Here is an 18,738-nt window from a genome sequence, read left to right as displayed (position 1 = left end):
TCAGCAACTCCAATACCATAAACCACAATGTAAGATTAAAACAAATACTTTATTCATGCAACAGAATATCTAAATGAGAAATCATGTCTCACATACATATAACAATGTTTATATAACGTATTCATATAACGTATTTATACAATTTAATGGTGTGTTTAGTTTCGCATTAATTTTACAATTGTTACATAGACACGATTTATTATGAGAATTATTACGTGAGAACATGTGACTCATGCATCGCGTAAAACTTATCATTTCTTACCAAATGTGTAATCGTTAATTTTGCTATTATATATTTGAATGAAAAAGATTATTCAATTCAGTGCAATATATGTAACATTTTCGGGATATCACTGTATAAACAATTGTTTAAGGTTTTAAATTTAAGAAACATGAGGACCAATTTATCGTGCATATAAATTTAAGAATATATTATATTTTGGAGTTGAATTGCATGTCGATTTGGTTCATATTTTTTTTTATTCGAGACCCTAAGCAATCCACTTTGTATAGTGATATCTCAAAAGTTCTATGTATAATCGATATATATATATATATTAATATGATATATATATGATAAAATTTTTTATTTTTGAAAAAAGATATCGTATCATTTTCGTATTTTTTTTCACAAATAATTTTCGGGAAGAAAGAAGGAAAAAGAAAGAATCTGAAAGAACAAACTAAATAAAAGTAAATCTAGCATTGTTTAAAACAATAAGCTTTAAGTGCTTAAGCTACTTTTATTTATATTATGTTTCGTAAAAGAAATTATCTATATTACATGTACATTTATGACAAAGACGTCTGTTAATTCCTATTCTCTTCTGAGACGTGAATTTTCATTGAAGACGATTACTCTATTCATTTCTGTTAATGCGCGTTATCGTGAAAAGGTACATCTATATCTGGAACTTCTAGATAAATTATACATATACGCCTTATACGCCTTCACCGTTGCAAAAATAAACTTCGATATAACATTTTATACGTAATTGAAATGATGCTCTCTCTCTGAAATCGATACAGTCATCGAATTATTTAACAGTACACCCACACGGAGCATCATTACCCTTCTTATCCAGTGCAAAAGATTTCACGGTAATATCAATATCAATCGACGTCGAGCCTTTGACTTTCCCGTGTCTGAAATGCAGGACTGACAACCCTAGTGCCACGGGAAACTATAAGAAAACAAAGCTCGGTTCGTCATCTTCAAGCAGATGTAATCTCAATGTCGTGTGAGATGCATCATCATCGCAAGAAATATGTCTTTAATCGAACAGAAGATCGGCTCGATTAGGAAGTTGTGTATATCTTCGTACCCTCGGGTAGTATCACCTCCTCGCCGACGTCGGTGAGGGTGACAGTGAGCGGTAAAATCAGCGGCATCAATATCTCCTGCGGCTGCGGGACTATCACTTGTTGCGTTGCCACCATTGACTCGATCGGTCTCGCGATAGCAATTGTCTTGATGTTTGGCGGCAACGTGACTGTTTGCGGCTGTACCTGTATCTGCATTGGATGCTGCAACTCTTGAGGTTGCTGGACCGTTAGCACCGTCTGCTGTTGAAGTTGCTGTTGCTGTTGCTGTTGCTGCTGCTGCTGCTGCTGTTGCTGTTGCTGCTGCTGCTGCTGCTGCTGCTGCTGTTGTTGTTGCTGCTGCGTCTGTTGCGCGCGATTCTGATTCTGTAGGAGATTCTGCTTGCAGCGTTTGCTGTGCGCGTAGCGGCTGCCGTTGTTGTTGAACTTCCGGTCACAGGTCGGGCATTCGTAGGGTCGCTGGCCCGTGTGGATGAACATGTGCTCCTTCAGCGATTTGAGTCGCCGGAAGTTCTTCGGGCAACACTTGCAGTGGTACTTGGCTTCACCAGTATGCGATGTTACGTGGTTCGCTAGAGTGTCGGCCCGGGCAAACGCTCGCGAGCAGTAATGGCAGATGTACGGTCGTTCTTGAGTATGCGTACGCATGTGCATCTTCAAATAAGCATTCGTGGTGAACGGTCTGGAGCACACTTCGCATACGTACGGCTTGATGCCGTTGTGGGCGCGTAAGTGCGCTATCAGCGTCGTCGATTGCGTAAAGCTCTTGCTGCAGATCTCGCAGAGGAATCTCTTCGAACTGTCAGTCTCCTTGTTCTTCTTGAACGTGCGGTCGTGCTTCGATAGATGATTGTTCAGCTGTTCCTCCTTCACAAAGCGTTTGGTGCAGCGGGTGCACTTGTACGCCTTTGGCATGTTGTGCTTGGCTACATGGATCTTCAAATGCTCTCGCCGGTAGAACTTCTTCGGGCACATGTCGCACAAATACTTCTTGCCCTCGTGCACCTGAATATGCCGCAGAAGACCCTTCCTGGAAGTGTACTGCTTGTTGCACTCGGTACACTCGAGGCCGATGATGTCGGTCCTCCTCTTACGGCCGATCTTCTTGTCCGCGTTTTTCTCTTCCGGCTTCGGCTCGATGTCCTTCAAATCCTCCTCGGTGAGGATGCCCTCGGTAACGTGCTTGGCCCTGTGCTCCCGCAGAATCTCGTTATTCTCGAAACTGTCGCCGCAGATGTTGCACTTTCGCACCTGATCGGGATTCTTCTCCGAGCACTTGTCGTAGTGCGCCTTCAGCTTGTCCTTGCGGTAGAACTTAACGTTGCAGATGTCGCACTGGAAGTTGGGCTCCTCGTGCAGCAGCTGGTGCCGCAGCAGCGACTTCTTTGTGCTGTAACGCTTTTTACACGTGGTGCATTCGTGGCTATCCATCGGCCAGTCGAGGCCGCTCTCGAAGTCCGAGTCGTCGTCGTCGTCGTTGTCACCCACGCCGCTCGTCTTCTGCGCATCTTTCTTTTCCGGAGTGGCCTTTTTCGACTTGTCCGCCTCCGCTGCTTTCTCCGCTTTCTCGTTTTTCACGTGCAGCTCCATGTGCTTCGTCAACGCCTGCTTCGAGCTGTACCTCTTGTTGCATGTCGCGCATTCCAAATCTTTCTTATAATTATACTTTGGTGTAACGTCGCGCTTGCGACGGTAACCCGATCCGTCTATTTTCGCGTCGTAATCGGTATCATCGTCGTCGTAATTCTCCAGACCGAGCAGCTCAGTCTTGATCTTATCCGAGATGATCTTCTGCGCCGCTCTCGCGGCCACGCGCTTTATGCGCTTGTTCGGATCGTACTCCTTCCCGTGTACAAACGTTTTGTGATTTGTGGCGACCAGGTGATTCCTCAGAGTGAATTCGTTGCCGAAGATCTTGTTGCACTGGGTACACTTGTAGGTCTTCATCCGCGCGTGTTGCTGCTCGATATGTTTGCGTAAGAGATCCTTCCGCTGAAACTGCTGACGGCATATCTTGCAGTCGTAGCTGCCGGAATGTGCCGTCTCCAGGTGCCTGGACAGAAACTTTTTGCGCGCAAACGTCATCGAACACTTCGGACACTTCAATTCGCTGGTGTTCTCGTTGGATTCTCCGTTGTTCTCTTCCTCATTGTCGCCTTTGTTCTCCTCGTTATTATCGACGTTCTTCACCATCTGCTTCATATCCTCCTCTAAATCCTGCTCGGTGAGCACTCCTTCGACTACGTGCTTCGTTCGGTGATTCTTCAGTTGTTCCAGAGTGTTGTACTCCTCTTTACACACGCTGCACTGAAGATTAATATGCGTGAGCGAGTGCTTTTGAAATTCTTGCTTCAAATAGAATTTCTCGGGACATTTGTCGCACACAAACTCCTCGATGCGACTCCGCTTCCTTCTCTTATCCTGTTCGTCGTCGCTCGCGTTGTCCTCGTTTTCATCGGGCGCACTTCCCCTCTTTATTCGCCTCCTGCATTCCGCATCCGAGTTATTGTCGTTATCGAAATCCAGACTGCACTCATCCTCTTGGAATGATACTTCGAGAGGCATCGGCTCCTCTTTCGTCTCCTCTTGCTCCAATTCGTGTTGCTTAATGTGTTTACTAAACGAGTTTATGTACAGATACTCCTTACCGCAATAAGGGCACTTGTTGACTTTCTTTCCAGATGACGGCGTCTTCGCGACGGAGACGCTGATCTGTACCTTTTGCGGCTTCTCTGGTGTTTTCTGCAGGGACAGTGTTTTTCTCACTTCCTCGTGAGAGTGCATATGCTCCTTCAGAATGCTCTTCGACAGGAACTGTTTGTCGCACAAGTAACACATAAAGAAGATCTTCTCAGTCTTGTCCGCCTGTACTTTCTTCATACGGGAACTGAGATTCAGGTTTTCAAAATAGCTCGCCTCGTCGGAATCCCGTTCGGCGAATGTCCGGCGAGTTGATCTGCGTTTACTCCTTCTAGTTTCGTTCTGAGATGAATCTTGTTCCATCGCTGGCTCGTTTACGTCAGCGTTGGCCGTTTCTTCCAAGGGAGATTTCTCATCATTTTGATTTTGCTCAACTTCATTCTCTTGAACTAGCTCAACTTTGTTCTCTTCAATTTCCTCAACTCGATTTTCCAGCTGTTCCACTTGTTCAGCCTGAATTTCTTCACTTTCCTCAATTCCATCGTCTTGAGTTTGCTCAATTTCATACTTTTGATCTAGCTCAACTTGAATGTCCTGGTTTTCCTCAGTTTGATTTTCTTCACTTTCAATTTGTGGCACGTTCTCTTGCGTTTTTTCCTGCAAAGGTAATTGTTCAGCGGACAATATACATTGTTGCTGCATAATATAATTGTGTTCCTCTGTTGGAATCATGTCTGGACAACTTGGAGTATTTTTCTCCATGAAAAGTTCTTGATCCCTAGATTCGTTAATCGTACTTGACATGCCACTGTCCTCTGTCTTAGATAATTCTTGCTGCAATTCTTCCGCAATGCTTTGACTAATTTCTTGTGAATTACTTTGTTCTGGATCTAAAAAAATTTAACATCTTGTAAAATACTTGTAAATTTAGATTTTTATATTTTCAGATAGTTATTAATTTTCAATGTTTATTCTAACTTAAATATCATGTATTTATTAATTATATTTTACTCACTTTGTTGCATTCTTTTTGTCTTTGTCAATTTTTCATCTGATGAAATTAACTTGTCTTTCAAAAAATTCTTGTCGGTATTTGACTCTTCTGTCAAAACATCAGCAGTAGATTCATAATTATCACTGTCAACTGTTTCTTCCTCAATGTCATTCCGTTCATCATCCAAATCTATCTCCACTTCATTGAGAAACAATTCCTCTTTAATTATTCCTCCAACAAGTCTCTCTTTCAAAACAATGTCAGCCTGTTCCACTTGTAACTTGAATTCATATGCTGACTCTAGCTTATCAGCACATACACAGCATACCTGTGTTGGTAGACCATCACCTGGTAACATCTAATTAAAAAAAAAAGTTTAGTATACTTCCAAAGTATGTTATATTTCTATTATATTCAATGAGAGAAATCAATCTCTAGTTTTACATGAAAAAAATCAAAATATTCCAATCTTGAAATCAAGAACATGAGAGATGTAGAGCTGTCATACTTAATAAATTATAACTTAGAATTAACAGAGATTATAAAAAATTTAAATGTTATCAATCAGAGATCGATTTTAGAGTACAGTAAAACAAAAAACATTAATATTACAAGTGCTTAAAGCTTGCGTTGGTGTCTAACCTCCAAACTACGTATCTAACCTTAACGTTGGCGAAGCTCATCGCCTTCGTCGACAGAGACGCGACATCGCTCTCGAAGAAGAGGTCGCGCATTATTAGATTGTCCAGTAAACATACGCGGCATATCCCGGATGCGGTCGCGTCCTCGCTCTGTGGCGGATCCGACGTATTTATTTCTACGGCGTCCATGTTTTGTTTGGTGGTGGACTGACTTGGACCACCTTAGAACAAGTCGGGCTGTCCCGTACCTCTTTCTCTACTCCATGCACTTTTTTTTCACATGCCACTTACTTATACTACTTATGAAACATTTGCGCAGTTTCTCCACATTTCTTTATTATTTTTCACAAATATAATGTGTATGAAACCTTTTAAACCTAATCGTACCATACAATCTTTCATGCGTATTTCATTGAACATTCATAGATGGAGGAAGAAGTGATTGTTCGAAAATCTAGAAAAATGCTTTTATCTATTTCTCATATTTAAACTTTTCTGTCTTCTGAATTGTAAATAAGATAACTTTATGTTCCAAATTTTTTAAACAAAAGAAAAGAAAATTATAGAAAACATAGAAAAGTTCAATTAGAAAGAAAGGATCTTGTATGAAACAGAATAATCCAACCAATCAAAAATGAACGCCAGTGGTTCTCTTGAAAATAATCTTGAGGTATTGTTGCTATCGCAACGCACCTTAAGGTAAAATCCCATGACAAATATTTTCGCGTAACCGCCTATACTAAATTTCTAATTTATTTAAAAATTTATTTCTAGACTCTGTTCATTTTAGTACCTTGTGCAATTTAAATTTTTATAAAATTTAAGATAATGTACATTTAAATTTCATTAAATTCAATTAATATATATAAAATTAGTATTACAACTCATGTAGAATTACTGTACTTACATATTAATGTAACTAACATTTTAAATGCTAATATTTTTCATAATTAAAAACTACCTTAATAAAAGTAAGATAATTAATGTTGCACATTAAAAAATACATTTTTCTCTTTTCATATATTATGCTGTTTTGATGCCTATTTTTGAATCTTACTATTTGCAAGTCGAACACTATTAAGTTTTTGACAAGTTTCCATAACTAAAGATGCATCACCACCACCAGATATAATACCTTCACCCATCTTCTCCATTATAGCCGACTTGTTTAAACAATTTTCAGTTTCTGGTTTAACAGTGCCAGGTAAGATGTTGGAGACCACACTTTTACTTGTACTTTCAGAAGATGTGTTTTGTACTTTTGAGGATTGGCAAGATGAAAACGTTGAGTTGCTCGATGTAGATAACAGAGTGATCTTCTCTAAAACAGCTGAAACAATTTAGAATATCGTAATTCTTCTTCAAATGGCAATTTCAAGTCTACTGCATTACCTGTTAAATCTATACTCTGTTCCGATATGTCGATATTGGTGTGAACTGTAAAACTATCTCTGCTAAAAAGATGTTGCCTAACACTAGAAAGATTTCTGAGAGATATCTCATTTTTAACAACTGACTCCATTGTATCCTTATTTTTGTGTGGTGTGTTATACATAATGGAATACTCATTGCGTAGTGTGCGACCACTTTTTATGTAAGGTATTAAGTATGATAAGTTCGACGGTTTCTGCACTATGCTGTTTGCCGGTTGAATGGACACCTGCGATTTATACGTTTTTACTAAAATAGAAAAAATTCAATATTATTTTTAAAGAACAAATAGTCAATTTAAAATCTTTATAAATTTTTGCAAACCTGTATAGGGTGTTCTAATGTAAACCAAACTATTGTCATCGCGCGGTAAATCATAAATTGTAGACGGGAAATTAATAGTATTTGAAACGATACCTGCAATACACAAAATTATACCTTTCCTTAATAGCGCATTCAATGACAATGTTGAATATTTTATAAATTGACATATTCTAATAATTACTTATCTTACCATAGCTGGAATCTCCTTGGCCTCTACACGAAGATTTCTCATGTATTGTGCTGTTCATAATTGTGGACAAAACTGGTTCCAATCTCCGAACGACATTCAATATTAATTCGCATCGTTTTATCACTCGCAGTTGTAGGGGCTCTGTTGCATTTTCAGCTAGAAGAGTCTTAGCAGCTGCATTGGCTTCAAATATGGCTATAAAAATGTATACAAAATATTCAGCAAAATAATTTTAAATAATAATTAACATCATAATTACCTGCTTTCAATTCTCTTGTCATCATTATCGTTTGACGATCGATGTTTTCAATACCAATGTCATTTATAATCGCTGTCACTTGGCTAGATAAAGCTGAAGCGCGCTGAACAATACCTTGCACTTGAAGTTGTGTAACTGGTTGTCTGTTATCGAGACAATCCGAGATCGCCGTTATACGTTCTTGAAGACTATCCATAACTACCTGAATAAAACATATATTCAAGTACTCTCTAAAGTAATTCTTCACAATGTTATATTTACTTGACAGAAGGCAGCCGAGTTTATAATGAGATTTACGGCATTCTGAAACTTATTCATTTCCAGCTGCCATTGTTCAGTCAATAGTTTGACACTGGAACGCATTTCCTTATTATCCGGATGCAAGTAGAAAGAAATTATAGCAGAAATTAATTCAGTCTCTAAGGATTCAAATCCTGCGAGGCAATTGCGAATTTTATTGTTACCTAAAATAATGAAACTTGTTAGATATTTTTAATAAGTTAAACATTTTTTAATAGCTTATTATTTTTTATAAATGGAAGCAACTGACGATTTCTGTCTTTGCAAGAAGCGATAGCAAATATTCCGATTTGCATAGTTTGATCAAAGAGTTGGTCAAAATCTTCTATGAGATTGTTTAGATCATTCTTAGATCTTTTTTTCGCGCTTAACGAATTTCCGCACGTCATAACAAGCTTCTTCAAAGCTGCATAAGGATTGCTAAACACTTCCATTGCGAGTGTTAATACTGCTATATTAACTTTACGTTCCAGACGATAAAGAGCGTCAGATAACGTGTGCATAAACAAATTATTTAACGCTGGATCTGGTGTTTCCGATAGTAATTGCTGCTTTAATTTCTCGTATTCCAGTACTATGGATTGACATGATCCAGTTATGGCTTTAAAATTATATGGCTGACACACTTGGGTAATTGCCATAGCATGAGAGAAAACATCTTCCAATCTCAACCATAATTCTGTACATTCAGATAGTTGTTCCTGATTTGTTTTGCTTGGCATTTCTAATATAATGTCTAACACTAAATCCATTCTACAAAATGCACCATGTTAGAATTAAATTACAAAACATAAATATTTATTTTCTCACCTGTAGACAAAATGATTTTCCTTTTCAAAAGCTTCCTCTTCCAATGATGGGTTTGAACCATTCAATAAGTCTAAGATCATTTGACAGCAGATACATATTCTTCCACAAATGTATTTCTTACAAGCCTATGCATATTTATCCAATGTAGTTATAAAAGCATTTTAAAATTAATGCAAAAAAATATTGATTAATAAATATTACATAAATTGGTGCATTTAGCCGATGTTGCTCCTGAGCCAATTGTACTAGCATTTCAAATGAAGTGCACAGTTGAAGGGTATATAAGGCCAGTTTTTCTGACAGAAAAATAGATACCAAACTTCTTCTGTATTTCTGCAATGGTTCAAATATCTCCAATATTGAAGTACCCAGTTCCTTTAAAAAGGCAAAAGATCAATATTTATATTGAAAGATTAATATATGTATTTAAATTCAAGTTTATATCGTTTACCTTTATATTTTGAAGATCCTCAATCTCATTCGCTGTACTCATTTCTCTGACATAATCCAGACAGTCTTGAAGTCTTTGCTTCAATGGCAAACATTCTAAATCTTCCAAAGCTCTTAAAGCTAGCATAAAATTATTAAACAATGATTCTGTCATGCATTTAGCTGCATCTGTATTAATATTGTCACTCTTAATATCTTTAATCTAAAAAAAATTAGAATTATAGTCAGTTTGTTTATTTAATAAAAATAAAGAATAAATGTCAATGCATTGAAATTATTTGTTACATACAAGTTCATCAATATTTTTTAATAAAGAGATATGTTTTGTATTTGCTGCTGCATCAACACATTTTACGTTTGCTTCTTCATAGTCACAATTATCTTCACTTGTTAAATTCTTAAATCTCTCTGTTAAAAAATACAGTTGCTCAAAAAGTATTGATTTTACAGCCAAAATTTCAGGTGAATTAATAGAAATATTAGTCAATAGTAAAAGTAGCTTGTTTATCTGAAAAAAAATAAGATAATTTTAGTTTCATACTTTCATATCTGTATAATAATAAATTTTTAATTATAGTAACAAATTAATTATAATTTTTGTATTGTATAATAAAATAATTTTAATAAACAATGTTTTTCTAAATTTTTTATTTCTTACAACTGGTTTTAATGAATGCTTTAATTAGTAAACTTGTTAAAGAAAATACATTTTGATTACCTGCTGTTGTAAAGGTTCTAATAGCTTTTCCATTTGCTTCGTTTTTAGCTCCATCTCAAACTGTTTTTCAATTCTACAGCTTCTTGAAATTTCAAAACTCATGCATTTCAACGGCGTGTGTAAATAAAGCGAATATAGTAACTAACTAGACATAGCAACCATTGTGCTAGAATTGGCAACATTGGCAACATTGGCAACATCGGCGCTAGAATTACATGAAAATAATCTAACCCGAAATAAAAGCGTCGTATAAATTTTCGGCGGACAGTATTCTGAAATAAATTTTTATAGATTCCGTCTCTTTTCGCTAAAATGCTTTCCAGACGCAAAAACAACGAAATGGAAATTGATGTCATGTTGGACGAGCCGTTAACTAGTGATTCGTGTACAAAAGTAGTGATCGAACTTATAAAATACATTTTATATCAAAAAGAACAAATACCATTTACGTATGAAGCATTAACTCAGTTTCAAACAACCGTAAAGGCAACAGACAGAAATGCACTTTCCTTCAAAACTTTATCGAATACGTTAAGGAATGTCTCAGATCATTTATCTTCACAATTCTTCCTCAAGGATTGTGATATAAAAGAAGTTGCTATTCTACTTGGTGCTACGATAATATCACCAAAGCTATGCATTGGGATAGAACTTCCTTCTTATGTTCTCAATAGCAAGCAACATAAAGAATATCAACATCAACATTCTTCCAAAAAACCACTTTTAAAACTTATGAGGTAAATAAATAAAAAAAAATGTAAAGAAATATATCTGAAGTATTTATGAAAAATTGTAATATAATATATTAAATTTTGTTTGCAGGTCTATGTTGGAATGTAAAGAGTTTCAAGAAGCTATGAATATTCCTTTAAATGTGACAAATATGTTTATCATGCTGAAAAAAAGAGATACTAATAAAGTATCAGAGTTTTTCCTACCTAAACCACAATACAAATCACATATGCAAAATACAAGTTACTTCAAGATTAAACTGTGCCAAGAAGATCTCGTGGATATGCAATGTAATTGCAGGACTCTTGTCAAAGTATATCGTGACTCATGTGAGGAACACTTGGAAGATGATGATGATGATGTGCAATATACTCAATATAATAGTTCAACTCAATCTTCATATCGATGGTATCAATCAAAACAAATTATAAAAGGATTTAAATTTTATCCATGACAAGAATTTCTTAATTATGATAATTGTAAAGGAGCAATTGCTAATTTTTTTTACAACTAGATAGATAATTTTTTTACTTTGAAATATTAAATAGATTAGTATTACGAACTTAATTAAAAATAATGAGACAGTATTAACTATCAGAATATTAAATTTAGTAATTTTCCTGTAAGCAATTACGCAAGTATGACTTTACAAATATGACTTTACAAATATCTTGAGGTCATGCGACAGAAATTTCCATTTGCTATCAAAAAGCTGATGTAATATTTTTATTCATATCAACATAACATGAGAGGTCATTATGGTCAGGTCAGGTTATATAATCAAAAGGGTAAGAGAGAAAGAGAGAGACAGTGCAGTGTAAAATTATGCAACAAGACATTGATTTATTTACATTTTTTAAATAAACGAAAATATTTTAATGAATTGAAACAAACGTGAAATTTTGTAATCTGACATTTTCTGTTACATTCTATACATAATTATCTTCCATTACTATTCATACATAATACATAATTATAATATTAAATATTTTTATCTCATTAAATTGTGTTTGTTATATCATTTTAAATTATGTTGTAAGTTACATGATTTATTAAAGAATCTTGTAAATATGCAAGAAAATCGTAAATTGTTTGTGCAAAAATGTTTAACATGTGACAATATTAGAATTTGCACATCATCATGCACAGATAATCCCTACTGAACAATACTCTTGGAGTGGGGTAATATATATTTCAATACATGGTGCACAGATGCTATTCTATCTCTTAATGCTACAAGACGAAATTGTTACATTTTGTATAAGAAAAGTGTTGTGTAAAAGAAATATTGAAATTTCATACTGAAAATGGCTGCCTTAAAATTTTTAACACCGGAGCAGAAGCAATTCTGGCAAGAAAATGGCTATATTAAATTGGCGAACGTATATTCGTTGAAGGAGATGAATGAGATATCAGATGCCTATAATGAATTGTTTGATAGAAAACATCGTGAAAATGTGACGGGCTTGGAAGCAGGTTGGGTTGGAGAAGATATGAAGAAAGCAGCTGGATACATTGATTACACTGTAAGTGAAGAATACAGTTACAATTTTTTATATTTTGTAAAGTTCACATCTATTGTAAAGAATGTTTTTGTTTTCCCACGCCAGGTAAAATCTATCCACAATCTACAAATGCACAGTGCCGTTTTTACTCGACTTATCACGCACCCGAATTTGTTAGACGCCCTTGAAGACATCATGGATACCAAGGATATCTTGCTGCATCATACCAAGGCGCACATAAAGCCACCAGAGAAGGGAGCGCCTTACTTGATGCATCAAGACTATCATTATTTTCCTCACAAGAAGCACACTATGCTGGCTGTGTTTCTACATTTGGACGATACAACACCGGAGAACGGTGGTTTAGCGGTATATCCAGGTAGTCACAAGCTAGGACCATTGCAAGATTACGGATTGACCGACGAGAAGGGGGAGTCGTATCATTACGTCAATCCCGAGGAGTATCCCTTGTCGAAAGCCGAGCCTGTGACAGCCAAGAAAGGCGAAATTGTCATCTTCTCCTACTTGCTGCTTCACGGTTCGTACTTGAACCTGTCCAATAGAAGTCGACGTATGTTTCTCTTGCAAGTGAGAGCCGCCGATGACGAACCGACCGAGGACGTGCATAAATCTCATTGTCAGGGCCTGGTACTTCGCGGTAGAAATGTTAACAGAGATGCATCAATGCATAACAGATTTACACATTAATCTAATACACGGTAAATTACGAACTAAGGGCATATTTACTTTATCCTTAAATCTGGTTACAATAAAAAGTAAAATAAAATTGTAAAACGTAAATTCTTTTTGGACATATAATGCTTTGCGATAATTTTTTATTCCGCATACTACGATTGTTTTTCCTTCTCTTCTTGAGTTTCAATTGGCTCTTGCAGAATCTTAAAAACGCGAATTTTTAAAAGTCTGAAGTCACTGACTGTTATAAAACGCACAAAGAGTATCATGAATCCTGTTATCCAACTCCACGTCATTATCCATGATACAGTCTTGAAATAGCAGAAGAAGTATCAATAATTATATCTGATAAACTATTTTGCGATGTGTTCCTACCTCCAATACGTAAAAGGTGTTGCATACATCATAGTCGTCAAGAGTGTAAAGAGTTACATAATCTTGCAAGATGATGCATTCTCTTCAAGAACCGATTAATATAATTATATAAATTTGTCACACATTTTACAGGCTAAAATATACATACTTAAGATTTAATGTAGATGTATATCCTTTTGTAATTTTTATGAAAATTAATATTAGATCTTTACTAAATTGTTGATATCCTTTTTTCATCGTATATGTTGCATACAATGTTATTATTGTGAGACAAAAATTAAAAAGTAACGCAGGAACGACGATTCTCCAAGGAGCTGTAAAACTGTACATAATGAATTTTCATCAGTCTCTTTTTAACAATGCTGCAATGTTTAAATATATATTTTTAGCAATTATTGTTACTTGCGTTTTAACATCGTAGCCGCCTTTGCCACACATAAAAAACAATGTTAACCACACAGTTCCGAATATGCAAGACAGTAGGCACGCGGCGAAATAAAATTCGCAATGTTTTTTGTAATCATAGCTAACAACATAGCGTTTCCAATCAGTGTCGTTTAGTTGAACAATAGTGAAATCATGAAGATGCTCGTCTGCAGAATTCACTGTTCTAGATAATGAATCCAATTTTGCCCAGAGAGGACAATGACCGCCAAAAATATTTTCCTAAAAAAGCACATCTTTCTACGAACAAGCATATTAAATATTTCTAATCTACAAATACATTACAGTACAGAAATACCCATAATATGTAGAATAAAATAGCGCAGCTGTATCCAGTCAGGATACTCAATAAACAGGCGAGCATCTGCAGGCCTTTCCATAAAAACGATATTTCCGCGGAATCTCGCTCGACTAACTCGGAATACTCTTCCAGGAGAAGCATTTTACATTCAGAATTGGATCTCGGTCGTGCGACGCGATTGACGGTGTCGGGAAAAGAAGCGCATCGGCATGATATCGATACAAATCTCGCGCGTGTTCTCATTCGCGCCGCAAAGTGAGAATGCAACTGAGGAACGAGCGGAATGAACCGCGATTTGACATAAATGACGCGCGATAAAAGATGCGCAAGGATTTTTAGAAAAATAGATTCGTAAATCTGTTATTAACGAGAAGTACATTTGTTCAGGCGGATTCGCGCAGAAAGAAAATTCTCATACTATCGATCGCAATCGAAGTCGTAAATCGTGGGAGTTGGACCGCGCGAGTCGCGGCAGAAACGTGGGAACGCGTGGAACGTGAACCGCCACCGCAGTGTGTTGTCGACGAAAAGGGTCGACACTGTCGACTCAAGAAGGCCAGAATTTTCGCTGTTTTTTTTCCGCGGACGACACGGGGCGAGAATCACGCGGAAAACGCGGACGACGGACGCACATTCTACGGATGCGTGCTCGTATGTACCGGGCCCGTGCCGGCGACGAACGCGCGGACTTCTCGCGGGTGAAGTGAAACACATGTGTCGCGGTCGAGTGGTGTTTCCCATTGCTGCGGACTGCTGCCCTGTCGTTCCGTCATCGTGTCCGCTGCGTGAAATCTTGCGTTCGCGCGACCGTGCGCGACCGCGAACGCAGGTACGCGCAACGACAGTCGACGCATTCGTCCCCGCAGACGGTTACGAGGACGATGCGCCGCGCTACGGCAGCAAAATAGCGAGCAGAAGCGGAAGGCGGTAGTGCGTGGGTGGGTGGGTATCTGGCAACTGCCATCTCTCATACACACCGGATTTCTGCGGGTGCTCCGATGCAAATTGTCGCGGTCGAACTGATACTATCGCACCGTCCGATACGACATCGCCACATCCATACGGTCCGGGGTCGATTATCGTCGTATGCGCATGTTGTATTTCTTGAGTACAAAAAAAAATGTCGCCCCTCTGTCTGAAGTCTGTGGTGTTACTCTCACGTTGACCGCACCGCTGTGATGACATTATGAACAAGCCAGCAACAGTTGTCACTGGAGAATGACGTGTTCTTGCCTTTTTCAAGCTTTGCCAGCGATTAAATAAGCAAATTTTATGGCTAGGTCCATCTGTGTGTCTGTCAGCCATCATGATTCTCTGCGAATCATAACTGTGTTCCACAATTTCTGATGTCTTGCCTGAACAGTATGAATTTTGGCTATTTGTCAATATGATACATGTGCCTCGGACTTTGTTAATTACAGATTCTTGTTTTGCTAAAAAAAAACCTTGGAGTATAAGGATATTCTTCGCTGAATCTGAACACTGCAATATTTTAAGTATATAGGTTTAATTGTTCAACAGAAGGACAGCAGAAAACGCAAGTCCTCCTACCTTGTCAGACATTGGAAAGCTGAAGTATGAGAGGTCCAGTGGAGGAAAATGGATACCGATAAAGTATCAGCATGCGTGAGAAGTCAGCAGAATGTCATGCTCACGCAGGTCACGTGAGGGGCACGACAGAGATGTGCTCGCGTGATCCACCTACATTGCACCCGACCCTTGCCAAGGCAAACGGTAAAAATTCAAGCCCCCAACCAGCTCATCACACGGAGACACGTATTGACAACAATTTGCTACCGACTCCCGGAGGCCGCTTGAAGTTCTTCAAGGATGGAAAATTTATCTTGGAACTGTCTCATCGCAGAGATGGCGAAAAGACCACGTGGTTTCCTGTGCCAAAGAAGACTTTTTGGCCACCTACTAGCACCATCCCGAATCGCCAAGAAAGCTCTACTTCCCTTAGTGGTGAGTTGGAAGGAACATTAATATGTATTATATCTTTAAGAGCTGCAACAGACAGATTAGATTACAATCATAGTTTCTCAGAATAGTGCTTCTATTCTAATTTTTATTATTGTGTAAAAAAAATAAAGATTATAAGATTAATCTAGATAACTCATAACAATATATGTATATTACATTTTCTTTTCAGTTTCTGACGATAATTCGTCGGTCCAATCCAGTCCTTGGCAGAGAGATCACTGCTGGAAGCAGACCCATCCCCGACGTAGGATAACCACGGAATTTAATTTCTTTTATCATCGAAATCCGAAGACTCGCTTATATGTGCATCCTCGCTTGATGGCGAAGAAACGCAGGCGTCCGTTAGATCCCAAGACTGCAGCTCTCACCTCATCGACACGGATCTATCCGACAAAAGCGCTGCGTAAATGGAACGGTACATCGTCGTCCGGCAAAGTTCTGAGTGTGATCATCGATAAATTGGCGCGTCTACTGGATCCTAACGTCGTGTCGCCTCGTAAGCGTATATTACGAGAGCTGGAGAGAGTCTCGCTGGAAGATCAGGCGTCCAAGAGGCGAGCCACTCCGCAACCGGTTTGTACAACGAGTGCGCCACCGACTCCTTCCTCGAAGCAACTCTCATCGTACAGTATAACGAGTATCTTGGGAGAGGATAAGCCGAGTTCCGAGCAAGGCTTCTTGAGGACGTTGCTGAAGCCGGACGACCGGCAACCTGTGAAATACTCATCGAGTAACGCCTATCCAAGGGTGCGAATCGACCCTTACATTGGAGCCAGCAATACATCTGTTCATCATCCGCTTCATTATGCAATGCCGATGCTGGCCCCTGGGCCGTACAGGGCGACACCCTTATGGATGACGACCCATTATCCACCTCCCGTCCACTATGCGCCTCCTATGCAATTGTACGCACCGCAGCATCCTCATCCGTCGCCTCCACATTATAAAGACTACAGGGAACAAACTCTCACACCTCCTTCAGGTATGTTTCGTACCATTTGAATTCTATAACAAACGTATAAATAGAATATCGAATAGAGTATTTTTATTTGAAGATGTGCTCACACGTGTTCATTTCTCATCTGCAGATATGCCTCTAAATCTGTCGAAGCATGCGGGTTGAATCTCAGGATCCCAATAGAGTTGGTGCCTTATCAATGGATAAAACAGTATGCAAACACTGCCCGTGCAACGACAATGCGATATATTAGTATTTTTTTATTCATAAAACAATAGTATCTTAGTAAGTAGAGATACAAGATGAAGCCAGACAGTTGGATTCTGGGAGAGTTATACTTGTACATACAAATGCATAAATTGTCGATGGCGGCATAGGTATTTTATATTAATATTACAAGATTTGAAAAAGAAAAAAAATCGTGAGTGGTAAAATATACAAAACGTTACGAGTAAAAATGCCACTGCAAGTGTGTGTTACACATATTTTTATCGCATACGATTTATGAATGAAGCTGCATTAAAAAAGTACAGATGAAAAATATTAATGGAATCGGCTGCGCAAATTTTCATTATTTAAGACGATCTTAAATTTATATATTTAAATTTATATATTGTCAATATGAAATTGTATTAGCAACGGATGTGCTGGTGATATTGCATTCACGCGTTTTATTTTCAACATTATTACTCATGTTTTGTATGTTCTGATGAAGATGAGTGAGCACATGTAAACCTGTACATGAGCAGGTCTCATCCTGTGCATCTCATTTATGCATTTTTCCGTTATTCTCTATAAACTGTCATTTATTATCATTAATAAAAATGGTACATTATCTATCTTAAAAGAATCGATAAGAAAGACATAGGATTATGTACAGAACAGATTATTGCCTCTATATCTAGCATATTAATTATTCTTAAAAATAAAAATGCATAATAAATTTAGGCTCTAATAGAATATATATATTATATATATATATATCCACAACAGTATACAGTTATTTATATGATATAAACAGTGAAAACACACAAAATTACTTTTAGCAAAGACCGTGGGGTGTGCCTTACAAATAATTATCGAAATTCCATGAAATTAAATTAAATTATGAACATTCTTACAGATGTGTATTATTATAAAAGAAAGGCACTATAATGTATATAATAAATATATGTTTATGTTATGTATTTGCATCAAATCGACATTTATTCGTTACTCTATTTATTATTAGTCAGGTCGCGTTAAAGAACATTTCACGGAAAACAAGGCAAGCTCGCACAGGTTCTACAAATTAGTGGAGTAATTTTAATTATTCAACATACATGCTCTTTAACAATTTCAGAACAGAATGAAGAAGTATATGACTGCGCATTAGCAATTGTATAGAAAGACTAATTTCGTAAATATAAATATTTCATATACTACATACCATTATTTTACTTTACCATCTCTACCAGCCAAGAAATCAATTTCTTCTTTCAGCCGGATCTTTATATAATTGATACTGTATTTTAAGAAATAGTTTTCTTGCAATAGGGAAGAGACATTTGCTTCCACTTATTTATCTGTTACAAACACAATAATTACTTGAAACTGAAGCAACTGTTTTAATTATTTCATCATTTAGCATTGTCATGTTATGCCATGAAATATATATATATATA

General features: G+C 37.3%; 6 protein-coding genes across 7 annotated transcripts; 3 read left to right on the top strand and 3 right to left on the bottom strand.

Annotated features, from left to right (window-relative positions):
* Positions 1 to 30: 30 nt before the first annotated feature.
* Positions 31 to 6,291, bottom strand: LOC105679767 (zinc finger protein 62 homolog). Its single transcript, XM_012380011.2, has 3 exons — positions 5,620 to 6,291; positions 4,979 to 5,315; positions 31 to 4,853 (listed from the first exon to the last, which is right to left on the bottom strand). Exons 1-3 carry the CDS (start codon positions 5,785 to 5,787, stop codon positions 1,300 to 1,302), a joined length of 4,059 nt encoding a protein of 1,352 aa, XP_012235434.1. The 5' UTR covers positions 5,788 to 6,291; the 3' UTR covers positions 31 to 1,299.
* A 142-nt stretch (positions 6,292 to 6,433) lies between these two features.
* On the bottom strand, positions 6,434 to 10,279 carry LOC105679768 (uncharacterized). Of its 2 annotated transcripts, none has more exons than XM_012380013.2 (12): positions 10,081 to 10,279; positions 9,652 to 9,870; positions 9,364 to 9,564; positions 9,114 to 9,287; positions 8,913 to 9,037; positions 8,353 to 8,855; positions 8,064 to 8,266; positions 7,803 to 8,004; positions 7,544 to 7,738; positions 7,354 to 7,446; positions 6,991 to 7,278; positions 6,434 to 6,919 (listed from the first exon to the last, which is right to left on the bottom strand). In XM_012380013.2, exons 1-12 carry the CDS (start codon positions 10,180 to 10,182, stop codon positions 6,639 to 6,641), a joined length of 2,586 nt encoding a protein of 861 aa, XP_012235436.1. In that variant the 5' UTR covers positions 10,183 to 10,279; the 3' UTR covers positions 6,434 to 6,638. The 2 variants fall into 2 exon arrangements, with proteins under 2 accessions (XP_012235436.1, XP_012235435.1); XM_012380012.2 differs by having other exon boundaries at positions 6,434 to 6,928; positions 10,081 to 10,274.
* Positions 10,256 to 11,816, top strand: LOC105679771 (MAD2L1-binding protein). The gene is made up of 2 exons (XM_012380017.2): positions 10,256 to 10,817; positions 10,903 to 11,816. Exons 1-2 carry the CDS (start codon positions 10,393 to 10,395, stop codon positions 11,264 to 11,266), a joined length of 789 nt encoding a protein of 262 aa, XP_012235440.1. The 5' UTR covers positions 10,256 to 10,392; the 3' UTR covers positions 11,267 to 11,816.
* A 154-nt stretch (positions 11,817 to 11,970) lies between these two features.
* On the top strand, positions 11,971 to 13,783 carry LOC105679847 (probable alpha-ketoglutarate-dependent hypophosphite dioxygenase). Its single transcript, XM_012380134.2, has 2 exons — positions 11,971 to 12,338; positions 12,423 to 13,783. The coding sequence occupies exons 1-2, from the start codon at positions 12,120 to 12,122 to the stop codon at positions 13,023 to 13,025; spliced, it is 822 nt and encodes a 273-aa protein (XP_012235557.1). The 5' UTR covers positions 11,971 to 12,119; the 3' UTR covers positions 13,026 to 13,783.
* On the bottom strand, positions 12,351 to 14,425 carry LOC105679620 (uncharacterized). Its single transcript, XM_067347862.1, has 4 exons — positions 14,131 to 14,425; positions 13,795 to 14,054; positions 13,519 to 13,710; positions 12,351 to 13,346 (listed from the first exon to the last, which is right to left on the bottom strand). The coding sequence occupies exons 1-4, from the start codon at positions 14,374 to 14,376 to the stop codon at positions 13,166 to 13,168; spliced, it is 879 nt and encodes a 292-aa protein (XP_067203963.1). The 5' UTR covers positions 14,377 to 14,425; the 3' UTR covers positions 12,351 to 13,165.
* A 1,330-nt stretch (positions 14,426 to 15,755) lies between these two features.
* H (Hairless) lies at positions 15,756 to 18,500 on the top strand. Its single transcript, XM_012380132.2, has 3 exons — positions 15,756 to 16,098; positions 16,286 to 17,098; positions 17,205 to 18,500. The coding sequence occupies exons 1-3, from the start codon at positions 15,756 to 15,758 to the stop codon at positions 17,237 to 17,239; spliced, it is 1,191 nt and encodes a 396-aa protein (XP_012235555.1). The 3' UTR covers positions 17,240 to 18,500.
* The last annotated feature ends 238 nt before the right edge of the window (positions 18,501 to 18,738 follow it).

Source organism: Linepithema humile, chromosome 1, assembly GCF_040581485.1.
Source record: "Linepithema humile isolate Giens D197 chromosome 1, Lhum_UNIL_v1.0, whole genome shotgun sequence".
In the NCBI taxonomy this organism is placed as follows: Eukaryota; Metazoa; Arthropoda; class Insecta; order Hymenoptera; family Formicidae; genus Linepithema; species Linepithema humile.
This window is presented reverse-complemented; position numbering and strand designations above follow the sequence as displayed.

Coding starts and splice junctions, on each gene's coding strand:
- LOC105679767 (XM_012380011.2), bottom strand. CDS start 5,787: ATGGACGCCGTAGAAATAAATACGTCGGATCCGCCACAGAGCGAGGAC. Junction 5,316..5,619: donor TGAGCTTCGCCAACGTTAAG/GTTAGATACGTA, acceptor TTTTTTAATTAG/ATGTTACCAGGTGATGGTCT. Junction 4,854..4,978: donor GACAAAAAGAATGCAACAAA/GTGAGTAAAATA, acceptor AAATTTTTTTAG/ATCCAGAACAAAGTAATTCA.
- LOC105679768 (XM_012380012.2), bottom strand. CDS start 10,182: ATGAGTTTTGAAATTTCAAGAAGCTGTAGAATTGAAAAACAGTTTGAG. Junction 9,565..9,651: donor TAAAAAATATTGATGAACTT/GTATGTAACAAA, acceptor AATTTTTTTTAG/ATTAAAGATATTAAGAGTGA. Junction 7,739..7,802: donor GACAAGAGAATTGAAAGCAG/GTAATTATGATG, acceptor ACATTTTTATAG/CCATATTTGAAGCCAATGCA.
- LOC105679771 (XM_012380017.2), top strand. CDS start 10,393: ATGCTTTCCAGACGCAAAAACAACGAAATGGAAATTGATGTCATGTTG. Junction 10,818..10,902: donor CCACTTTTAAAACTTATGAG/GTAAATAAATAA, acceptor TTTTGTTTGCAG/GTCTATGTTGGAATGTAAAG.
- LOC105679847 (XM_012380134.2), top strand. CDS start 12,120: ATGGCTGCCTTAAAATTTTTAACACCGGAGCAGAAGCAATTCTGGCAA. Junction 12,339..12,422: donor CTGGATACATTGATTACACT/GTAAGTGAAGAA, acceptor TTCCCACGCCAG/GTAAAATCTATCCACAATCT.
- LOC105679620 (XM_067347862.1), bottom strand. CDS start 14,376: ATGAGAACACGCGCGAGATTTGTATCGATATCATGCCGATGCGCTTCT. Junction 14,055..14,130: donor TTTTATTCTACATATTATGG/GTATTTCTGTAC, acceptor GTGCTTTTTTAG/GAAAATATTTTTGGCGGTCA. Junction 13,347..13,518: donor AAGTATGTATATTTTAGCCT/GTAAAATGTGTG, acceptor ATATAATTATTG/ATACTTCTTCTGCTATTTCA.
- H (XM_012380132.2), top strand. CDS start 15,756: ATGCGTGAGAAGTCAGCAGAATGTCATGCTCACGCAGGTCACGTGAGG. Junction 16,099..16,285: donor AAGCTCTACTTCCCTTAGTG/GTGAGTTGGAAG, acceptor TTTTCTTTTCAG/TTTCTGACGATAATTCGTCG. Junction 17,099..17,204: donor AACTCTCACACCTCCTTCAG/GTATGTTTCGTA, acceptor TCTCATCTGCAG/ATATGCCTCTAAATCTGTCG.